At 39.1% G+C, this 12,347-nt stretch overlaps 1 protein-coding gene across 2 annotated transcripts in view; it reads right to left on the minus strand.

Annotated features, from left to right (window-relative positions):
* Positions 1–12,347, minus strand: part of foxj3 (forkhead box J3) — a 197,652-nt gene that overhangs the window by 20,450 nt on the left and 164,855 nt on the right. For both annotated transcript variants that reach the window (XM_062986443.1, XM_062986444.1), the window contains exon 6: positions 6,780–6,908. In XM_062986443.1, the coding sequence (XP_062842513.1) occupies positions 6,780–6,908 (129 nt within the window). The remainder of the gene's footprint in view (positions 1–6,779; positions 6,909–12,347) is intronic.

Consider the following 12,347-nt stretch of genomic DNA (forward strand, 5'->3'; position numbering starts at 1 on the left):
TACACTTCGCTGTTGGACTCTCCGTTTACGACACCTGCTTGACCGCTGACGTAAAATGAAGGATCGGGCTTAGTAAAGCCGATACCGATCAGTTAAAAAATGCCTTGATCTTTGAGATCGGATCGGGACATCCCTAGTAGCCAGTAACTTGAATTGTTGGTAAAGTTGGTGACAATATGATTTTATGGTTCTGTGTTGTACTTAACCATAAAAGGCACAGACACTGAGCAAGATATTAGTTGTGTGCAGTACAATCTCTCCGTGTGTGTTTTTTGCGGCCTACGGCCCAAAATTTGGCTGGTTCCTCTTAAGGTTCCTTCCTTAACATTTAGGGAGCTTTTTGTCTTGCCAGTGTAGCCCTTGGCTTGTCCATCAGGAGTTTGTACAATGTCTATTGTAATAAGTGCTGTACAAATAACTTTACTTGAAAAGAGGTCTGGTACCAAAGCCAGTGTCAAGAAGAATGCAACAGGACTCAGGAATCAAGAATGTACTTAATAAAGCCACTCTGTCTTGAAATACCATCTGTATATCCAGAATTCAGCTGCTCGCCTCCTTACTCATACTCGCTCCCGTGATCATATTACACCTGTTCTACAAAAACTTCATTGGCTTCCCGTTGCTCAACGCATTCAATTCAAAATTCTTCTATTCACTCACAAAGCTCTCCATAATCAGGCCCCATCCTACCTCACCGACCTGCTCCATCAGCACATTCCCTCCCGTAGCCTTCGCTCTTCTGAGGCTAACCTACTGTCCATACCCTCTAGGACCAAGCACCGGACCTGGGGTGACAGGGCCTTTTCCATAGCTGCTCCATCTTTATGGAATGCTCTCCCCAAACACCTACGAGATTGTCCTGACCTGTCCAAATTCAAGTCACTTCTCAAAACTCATCTATTCAGAGTGGCATTTAACTTGTAACAACACAAAATAAATGCTTTTATTTTTGCTATTCTTTTTAATAGTTTTTATACTTAGATCACGACAGAAATGTGAAGTCCTAGATCCTAAAACTTGTAAAGTTTTCAGTTTCCTGATTGCATGTAAATCTGTCCTGTTTCTGTCTAATTTTAAGAAATTGTTCTATATTTGTTGTTCTCTCTCATAATTTAGCTAATTTTTAATGAACTGTCTTATGCTGCTCTCTTTGTTTTTATCTTAATTATTCTTGATGTTGATGTACTATTTTGATTTTGTACTATGATTTGTATGGTGTATGTACGTATTTGTTTTGATTATTTGTCTTATGTAAAGCGTCTTTGAGTATCTTGAAAAGCGCTATATAAATAAAATGTATTATTATTATTGTATTCTGGATGTGTACCAGTAATCTAGTTCTCTGTGAGTGAACAGTAGATTTATATAACTGCTTATATCATTATATAATGTTGTTTTTAATGCATTTTCTCCCTTTTTTTGTTTTTTCAGTGTAGCCAATGAGTCTGCCGCTGCTCGGGACCCTAATCACATCCGAGGGTGGTGTATTCGCCTGCCCCACGTTCCCTCTGATGTGTGCACAGCCCAGCTACCACTTCTTATTCACCCATACTTGGTATATTCGCATGTGAGGCTGGAAGTCCATGCTCCTCTACTTCTGTACAGGGTCCCTACACAGCACTACTACACACACACACCCACTTATTAATCTGATCTTTCCCACCAAGACTAGAGGCCAATTTTGTCTGCTGCAGGCACTGCCAATTGTTCAGAATCAGGAAGTTCAGCATCCCAGTGCTGGTGTGCTAGCGGAATATCCTGCTGCAACACCTGGGCACCCTGCTGTGTGTATTTTTAACTGTAACAAAGGGGCAAACATTTAAGATTCTCTTACAACTTTTGTACAACTTTATATATTTACAGCAGCAGAATTTTTTTATGCAGTGTACTTACCTGGCACAAATAGTTTACGTCATGAATTTGCAACACATTTGATGCATGCAACACACTCCAAAACGTTAGGACACAAACAAGTGTAGTACTGTGTTGCATCAGCTTTCCTATAAATTAGACCTTTTAATGGTTTGGGAACTGAGGACACTAACTGTTGCAGTGGAATTTCTCTCTATTCTTGCTCGATGCAGCTTCTCAATTCTCCTCTTCATGCTGCACCATGCATATTCAATAGGAGAAAAAAATTCTATGATGGTCTATGAGGCCACTCTGTTGTAGAATATACAGAATGAGGTCTGGCATAACCTTGCTGAAATAACCAAACACTTCCAGGGAAAAGACGTTGTCTGATAGCAGCACATCTGTCTCAAATCAAAATATGCAAGTCATCCATGCAGTGGACCCTGAAGCACCCCCATGCTGGCTTTTGTAGCTTTCACTGATAACAGTCTGGATGTTTTTTTGTCTTGAACTTTTTCCAGAAACAAGCTTAATTGTTGACTCATCTGATTTGAACTCTCAACCTTTTAATTGATAGCTCAAACCCACTAGGCTACCACCGTCAGGATTTCATATTGATTTTCATTTTTTCTACTTGTCAGTAAAAAAATTACGATAATTAACTAATCACAGATTCTTTTTTTTATTGTGTTTTACAAAATGTCCCAAATGACCCAAAGCATGCATCAAAAACAACACTGGAGTGGCCCAGACAAAGCCCAGACAACCTGTTCTGACGTCTGTGGAGAGACCCGAAGATGGCAGGTTACAGATGCTTGCTATTTAATATCATGACGCTTGGGAGGATCTGTCATGAAGAAAAAGATAAACTGCCTAAATCCAGATGTGCAAAGCTTGTATAAGTGAATCCAGGAAAACCTGCAGCTTCCGCTCAGGTGGCGCAGCGGTAAAAACACACGCTGGAACCAGAGCTGGGATCTCAAATACATCGTATCGAGTCTCAGCTCTGCGTGCCGGCTGGGCCGAGCAGCCATATGAACAACGATTGGCCTGTTGTTCAGACAGGGGCGGGATATTAAAAGCCGGAAACTAATGCAATTACGACCTCTGCTGGCTGAAAGACGGGGAAAGTGTGCTGTCAGGGTGTGTCTCTCCGTACACGGTGCGGATCTCCATTGCACTTGTCAAAGTGTAGGTGACAAAATGCATACGGCTGCTGCCCACGTGTCGGAGGGGGCGCGGGTGCGCTTCGTTCTCCTCAATCAGCATTGGTGGAGAGGAAGCATGATGCAATCGGGCAATTGGACACGCTAAAAAGGGAGAAAATGCATAAGAACGATATATGGGCTTCTACAAAGGTTTTTAGGAATAGGATTTGTAAAATAAGTAAAACGAGACCAGGCATAAGCTAAACATTTCTTATGAATAGGGTTGCCAGGTATTTCTATCTAGTCATTTGATGGCTATGCCATGTAGGTGCTAAAGTTAGTCTACTGACCACTGGGTCTGCTGGGTGGGAAAAGATTGGACTAAAAAGGGGGTGGGGTCTTCTGCACTGTGTAAGGACCCTGGTTGGTTTAGTTTGTTCAGTTATTAGGATTTTAACGTCATGTTTTACACTTTGGTTCCATTCATGACAGGAACGGTAGTTACTCACAAGATTCATCAGTACACAAGGTTATATTAAACAAAGTCATGGACAATTTTGTATCTCCAATTCACCTCACTTGCATGTGTTTGGACTGTGGGAGGAAACCGGAGCACCCGGAGGAAACCCACACGGACACGGGGAGAACATGCAAACCACACAGAAAGGACCCGGACCGCCCCACATGAGGATCGACCCAGGACCTTCTTGCTGTGAGGCGACAGTGCTACCCACTTTGCCACCGTGCCGCCCCCCTGGTTGGTAACCCGGGGCACAAAAAATCAGTGTGTGACTCTCAATTCCACCAAAGCATAAGCAAATAAGAGGGGGTCGGGTGAACTGTGTGAGCGCCAGAAGGAGCGTGTGTCGAGCCAACATATCCTCCTCGGACACGACCAGGGTCCCTAGCTGCAGAAGACTAATTGGCTACACTAAATACAGAGAAAAAGGGAGAAAATGTGTAAATAAAATGGGGAAAAAAATTAATTCTAAATTAATTACTTAAAATGAATAATGTCTCTGTACTCTGTAAAGCGTCCTTGAGCGTGGTTAAAGGCGCTATATAAGTGTAACTTATTATTATTATTATTATAATGTATTATTTCTATAAGAATCTTAATTTGATGCTGAGGTACTTTTAAAACATACTAAACTCTTACATAAAATATTTTAGAGGTTAGAATTATATGTTTATATATGAATTATAGGGGTGCTTTGTATATGGGTCAAAGACGAGACGTAACTTTTTAGTGTCCCCACTTGATAAAAAATATACAATTATATTAATATAAGTGGATATACCTTCAATCTACTCCATTTGTACATCTTTACTAAAACCTAAAGTAATTTTTACGGAAAATGTATGATTTTTAAAAAAATAACCCTTGAAACCCCCAAAATGTCATTCAGTGCAACGGTCCCCCTACCTCTTTAAGTAATAAAACATTAAGAAAAAACTAATTAATCTTAAGTAAAACTTAAAATTTACTGCTTTGGCATAATTGTACAAATGTCATGTGTGACATATTAAATAATATTCAATCAGATGTGTTTTTTAATATTAATAATATTCAGGATACTTTTACTCCCCATTTTCCCAATCTTCAGTTGTCATTCAGTACAACGTTAATAAAAAGCCTTATTTTAATATGCAATCAAGCTACTGCAGTCATGTGACCAATTATAACAACAAAAGAAGACTCCTGGGGACCCTTCAGCACACACACGAGGTCAATGCATTTTAACATTATTTGATAAAAATGTCTTTTTACTGACACAGTACATTAAAGAACAAAACTGAGTGTCATTCAGTACAACACAGAAAACCTAATATTACGGTTAATCTTGTAAACAAACAAGGTTATTAACATTTAAATGTGAATATGTGTAGAAATGTCTTTGAGCTAAGGTCAATGTTAGCTTTTGTTAACCACTGGGATAACTGTAAAATGTGCTAAAGTAAAAATTCTGTCATTCAGTACAACAGTCATTCAGTGCAACAGAATTTCGCTGTTGCACTAAATTGACAATGACATTGTTATACTGACTTTTCAATGTTTTAAAATTATTTTTAAATATTAAAACCACTTTTTTCCATTCTAGTCTTCCTTAATAAGAGCAGTAATTACAATGAATATTAATCATTATGTTTTTGATGAAGTGGTCCCTGAGATTTTGTTATTGTCAAGTACGATGACCTGCCATTCGTTGGGCAGGTACTGCTGTCTGTAGGAGATGAGGTGCAAGTTAGCTGCATTCTGCATAATCGCAGAACCAAAGCCATGTACAGCAAGAACCTCAAGGTTAACAACAAAAGACTGGAAAACATTTGTTCAGTTCATGAAATAAAATGCGACTTTAAATGGTTTTCACGGCTGAATGAATTTAGATTTACTGCAGCAACTTTTTCACGTGTTATGACACAAATTCCAAACTTCCACACTGTTCTGGTGCCTTACAAGTTGTTATGATGGCTTCATTAGCTATGTTTTTCATTGCCTTACTTTTTTCATGATGTAGTAATATTATAACACATACTTGCCACTGGTGTGGCATATTTTCATTCTACTACTGCTACTTTAATCAATAAAGAACTTAAAAACAAATTAAGTCATGAATATTCTGATGTAACAGGATAATTTGGAGTATGTAATTCAGTGCAACATAAAATCATCATACAGTGCAACAAAAACATTTGCTTAAAATAACTGTAATAAGTAATTATTATATATTTTTTTCATGTGAATGCAAGAGAATCCAGGCCTGCTTCATAGAAAACAGAGTTTGATTAGGTTTCAAATAGAATACAGTAGAATGTGTAGCAAAAACATCTTGTATACAAATAAACAAAATCCCAAGACGCATTAGAGTACAAACAATGCACAGAAAATTCAAAACAGAGTAAGTACAGTTTCTTCTGAGGTTTTAAATCTTTTGTAAGAGATATACTAAACTTATAAATTTGAAATGGCTAAGATTGTTCCTTGTGTGTGTATTTTGTCATAAATTAGTCGTTGCACTGAATGACATTTTTGTGCCCTTGTTGTGTGTCAACAACACTAAAATTATCAAATAAGCAAAATGCTGAGAAAAAAAATACATATTTACATAGGTGACACATTTGTGCACAATATTAAATGAAAAAATTATACAATTTAACCATTTTATTTTTTTGGTACTTGGAACACCCTATTCGTCTTTCACCCATATATAGTCCATTAAAAAATCTGTACACTTGCACAAACAAGAGTATATAGCAAAGAAAGAACCCACAAATAAAAAAATGAGAAGAGAAAAAAAGCAAGACTCCGAGAGATTATAAAAGTGAGCATTGTGTGGTTTGCTGTAGTGAATTCAGCAGCATCTGTAGCGGATCAATACAGACAGCCTGAAGTGAGGCGTGCGGGGGCAATGTGAGAACCACAACAAAGTGGTGAGTGTCTCTGGTGGGTGGACTTCAGAGTCACCGTCTCTCTTTAGTTGGGTTTTAGCAGCATGCAGGCTGCCATTCATTCCCTTAACCCCAGCCTCTCACTGCCCCCATCCATGGGCTTCGGCATTCGCTACATCTATGTTGTGTGTTCTGGGAGCTGCATGAACTGCACTCTCTATTGCTCTCCTACGTTTCTTTGCTCAGCAGTTGAATCAAACTGTGGAATAACAATGCTAGAAAAAACCTTAAAATTCCAGTCCAGATGTGTGTGCAGTGAACAACACGGCCGAGGCTGAAACAGGAAGATAGTGATGTAGTGGTTAAGGGAATAGTGCAGGATCTTACCGGCGTGTAGCTGTGCACACTGCCCACACTGTTGAGATTGACCGAAGCGAGACTCTGGTCAGACAAGCTGTTGTTAAGGCTGCTTCTAGGGCTATCACTCCCGTCTTGGTCTGGGTTGTATAACGCCACCTGAAAAGCCAATATACATACAGTATGTTAGTCAATGATAGATATAAATAGATAAACAGACAGATGAATGGATAGACAGACAGACATACAGATAGACAGATTGATAGATGAATGGATAGACAAATAGATAGATAGATAGATAGATAGATAGATAGATAGATAGATAGATAGATAGACGGATGGATAGACGGATAGAAAGATAGACAGACAGATGGACAGACAGACGAATGGATAGACAGATAGATAAAAAATAGATAGAAAAATACAGAGACAGACAGACGGATAGATAGACAGATGGATAGACAGATAGACAGATAGATAGATAGACAGACAGACAGACAGACAGACAGACAGACACAGACTGACAGACAGACAGACAGACAGATAGACTGACAGAGACATAGATAGATAGACAGACAGACAGACAGACATAGATATATAGATAGACAGACAGATAGATGGACGGACAGACAGACAGACGGACGGACGGACGGATAGACAGATAGATAGATAGATAGAGAGACAGACAGACAGACAGACAGACAGACAGACAGACAGACAGACAGACAGATGGATTAATAGACGGATAGATAGACGGACAGACAGACAGATCGCTTTATTAATCCCAAAGGGACAGTCTGGTATTACAGCAGCTCAAGTTTACATTAAGTAAAGCATATTAAAATACAAAGTATTAAAGAAAGCAAGTATTATTGTACAAAACTATGTGGCTAATAGAATAATGATATGTGATATAATATACTATTATGAAAGTTATTTGAGGTTGCAAAGAAACCTAAATAGCTAAATACTTAATGCTTTAATCATGTCTTCTCATGCACCGGTGTCTTCACAATGGCCCACAATCACCAGCACATTACACGGAGATATGACTCAATCAAAATATAAATATGTATACCTATTTTTTGAGAGAGATGCTGCAGTATTTAAATATAAAAAAATATATAGAAGTCATTTAAGCTATAAAAATACCTAAAAACATAATTTTAAATTTATGATTGGCATTAGTTTGTGCAGTGGTGAGCACTGCTTACTATATCAGAATCAGAATCAGACTCAGCTTTATTTGCCAAGTATATTTACACACACCAGGAATTTGTTTCCGGCTGTTATCTCTCTACAATATACAGACAAAACTATATGCAGACTATGTACAAATTTAACGTGCTATGCTATACTATATAAACAAAAAATAGAAAAATAGCATGAGATAAATAATATTTAAAATGAAATTACAGTATAATACAGTATGTGTAAAGTGCAGTGTGGTGTGTCAACAACAGTTCAGTTCTAGTTATTAATAAGTTTAACAGCATTTGAAAAAAAAGAACTGTTACTGTGTCTGTTTGATTCTGTGTGCAGGGTTCTGTATGACCTGCTACAGATGGACTGTTAAATGTGTAAATGTGTATTTAAAAAATAATTTGTATACAAATCGGGAAAGCCCTTCAGATAAGTGCAAGACACGATGCACATGTAAAATACTTTGGATACATGGATTTGTACTGAATACATTAAACATACTAGACATGTCTGTACTAGTGATGTCCCGATCCGATCTCAAAGATCGGAATCGGGTCCAATCAAGGCATTTTTTAACTGATCGGTATCGGCTTTACTAAGCCCGATCCTAAGCCCGATCCTTTGTTTTACGTCAGCGGTCAAGCAGGTGTCGTAAACGAAGAGTCCAACAGCGAAGTGTAATGTCTGCAATGTGAGCGTTTCACGAGGCGGTAGGAGCAGAGCTGCGTTCATTACTGTAGAATTTTACTATTTATATGGTGTGTGAGTCCAGGATCACTCCGGTTTACAAAACAATAACTTTAATCCGAGTATGAAAACTTCAGGAGCATAACATACAGCTTTACCGTGTTACAAGACTGAACGACATCTCAGTATCAAGCACTCTGATTGGCTTAGTTACAACACGCCTACAAGTACGGTGGCTCATAAACAAACCAGATATCATTTAACCAAACGATCTACCAATTTGATACGGCACCTAAAAAATAAACACTCAGCCGAATACAGCGAGTTTATTATTATGTGATGAGAAGATGAACCGGTTGTCCGCTAACACGACAGAGATGCTGATTTTCCTCAAAAAGAATCTTCACTTCATTTTGAGTATTCTAGTTTTACTACTACAATGCTGCACTAAGTTTGTTAACATTAAGCAATAGCTTGGATGCAGGCAATTTTTTTTCCTACAGCACTGCAGAGCTATTCAGTACTAATTTGAATAACTGTAATGTACTTGAAGTGTGCACTGTGTGAACAGTATTATCCAGTTCTTATCTAGACAATATCTAGAAAATACAAGTATCGGTTTGAGACGGATCAGGATCAAAATTAATGATCGGGATCGGGAACAAAAAAACGTGATCGGGGCATCCCTAGTCTGTACTGTTGCTACTTTATTTAACACTAGTCTTTCCAAAACCACTGTCTCATATACCCATCTTCTACCCTCAAAACCTCAAGCATATTTATTTATTTATTAGGATTTTAACATCATGTTTTACACACTTTGGTAACATTCATGACAGGAACGATAGTTACTGGTTACACAAGATTCATCAGCTCAAGTCTTTAATGTCAAACACAGTCATGGACAATTTGGTATTTCCAATTCACCTCACTTGCATGTCTCTGGACTGTGGGAGGAAACCGGAGCTCCCGGAAGAAACCCATGCAGACACGAGAAGAAAGGACAGAAAGGACCCAGACTCTACCTGGGAATCGAACACTTGCCGTAAGCCGACAGTGCTACCCACCGAGCCATCGTGCCACCCCACAACCTCAAGCTAATTTTATTCCAAATGCAATTTAATGTTTGTTTATTGGGATTTTTTAATGTCATGTTTTACACTTTGGTTTCATTCATGACAGGAACGGTAGTTACTCATTACACAAGGTTCATCAGTTCACAAGTTTATATTAAACAAAGTCACGGACAATTTAGTATCACCAATTCACCTCACTTGCATGTCTCTGGACTGTGGGAGGAAACCGATGCTCCCGGAGGAAACCCACGCAGACACAGGGAGAACATGCAAACCCCACACAGAAAGGACCCGGACCGCCCCACCTGGGGATCGAACCCAGGACCTTCTTGCTGTGAGGCGACAGTGCTACCCACTGAGCCTCCGTGCCGACCAACAACCTCAAGCAAATTTTATTCCGAAGGCAAAATAATGAAAGTGAATTAAACCATTATAAATTATTATACTAGGGGATGTAAAATAGTACATTTACATTTTCGGCATTTAGCAGACGCTTTTTATCCAAAGCGACTTACATTGTACAGTTTAAGCAATTGAGGGTTAAGGGCCTTGCTCAAGGGCCCAACAGTGGCAACCTGGCAGTGGTGAGGTTTGAACAGGCGACCTTCTGCTTACAAGTCCAGTGCCTTAACCACTAGGCTACAACTTCCTCAACAAATAGTACAAATAATACAATAAAAAAACACTTTTTACTAAAATAATTTGACAAAATGACAGATTACTGAACTTCAATAAAGAAGCTGTCATGAGGTTCCAACATTATCTAGACACGTAGCACAGATTCCAAGGGTGGAGTGAGAAAAAGAGGCAAACAAACAAAAACTGTCTGGTGGTTTCTGAGGTTAACAGTGTGTAACTTTCTTGGCTTGTCACAACAGTCCGGTCTATTACATCAGAAGGGTGGTATGAGTGGTCGGTCTGTTGCCCGTGTGAAGAATGTTGGCTGAAGAGGAGGAAAGCCAGTAAAGAGTTCTAATGCACACAGTCTTGTGGGTTACAGGCAGATGGAGACACTATCATCTCATACCACAAGAGCGAAAGAAAGCTCTCTTTCAGTAAAGGTCAACGCTCGATGTGTCAGAACCAGCAGCTTGGCTGAGGAAACCGTTTCCAGAGAGCGTACAAAAGGATGCCTGGCACTAGTGAGAACCTGACCTTTTTATCCGAGGCATGATTACACTATTATAATGCGTTTTTAAAAAAACCCTCCTTATTTTAAATGACAATCACAATGATATTTTAAATCTGTGGCTGTAAATTAAGCATTGAAGAAATAATACGTAAAGAAATATAATGACTTCCTAAGGGAATAGAAGCGTGATGGGAAGGGATAAGTAGAATAGCACTTATAATACCGCTTATACACACAAAACGCTCTGAATTTCTTTTGGTCTAATGATAAAACCTCACAGTAAGAGACGGGCACTGCGTACTACGTCATTACAGCTTTCAAGTGGTGGGCAGTTTGTTCCAATAATGAATCTGTGTGGGAATCAAGGCTAGAGCACAACTGGGAGGGAGAGAGAGGGACTGGAACTAAGTGTAACAGACAGAAAGCAAGAAAGAACATACACTGATCAGCCATAACATTAAAACCACCTCCTTGTTTCTACACTCACTGTCCATTTAATCAGCTCCACTTACCATATAGAAGCACTTTGTAGTTCTACAATTACTGACTGTAGTCATCTGTTTCTCTACATAAATTTTTAGCCTGCTTTCACCCTGTTCTTCAATGGTCAGGACCCCCACAGGACCACTACAGATTAGGTATTATTTAGGTGGTGGATCATTCTCAGCACTGCAGTGACACTGACATGGTGGTGGTGTGTTAGTGTGTGTTGTGCTGGTATGAGTTTTTAAATACCGTGTCCACTCACTGTCCACTCTATTAGACACTCCTACCTAGTTGTTTCACCTTGTAGATGTCAAGTCAGAGACGATCGCTCATCTATTGCTGCTGTTTGAGTTGGTCATCTTCTAGACCTTCATCAGTGGTAAAAGGACACTGCCCACAGGGCACTGTTGGCTGGATGTTTTTGGTTGGTGGACTAAAACAGCAGCAATAGATGTGATTTCCTGGATTTTTTTTTCTCATTTTGTCTCTCATAGTTGAAGTGTACCTATGATGATAATTACAGACCTCTCTCATCTTTCTAAGTAAGAGAACCTGCACAATCAGTGGCTGACTAAATACTTTTTGACCCCACTGTAACACACCACCACCATGTCAGTGTCACTGCAGTGCTGAGAATGATCCCCCACCTAAATAATGTAGTGGTCCTGGGAGAGTCCTGACCATGAAAGGAGGCTAACAAAGCATGTAGAAAACAGATGGACTACAGTCAGTAATTGTGGAACTACAAAGTGCTTCTATACGGTAAGTGGAGCTGACAATGTGGTTTTAATGTTATGGCTGATCGGTGTATATCACACAGCCTCTTCTAGAGAATTCTCATTTAGGCAAAATGAATGTCTCGCCATCCTATTATTTAGCTCACCTCAAAAGGAGAACTTAATAGATCCAGCTGCAGTGGTTAAATGAGGAAAAGGTCTGATTTTCATAATACAGCCTTTTTCCAAAAAAGTGTAGGCCATGCTTCAGCTTTATTAGAAAAAAACCCTCAGAGAC

This window comes from Trichomycterus rosablanca, chromosome 24 (assembly GCF_030014385.1).
Source record: "Trichomycterus rosablanca isolate fTriRos1 chromosome 24, fTriRos1.hap1, whole genome shotgun sequence".
Classification (NCBI taxonomy): Eukaryota; Metazoa; Chordata; class Actinopteri; order Siluriformes; family Trichomycteridae; genus Trichomycterus; species Trichomycterus rosablanca.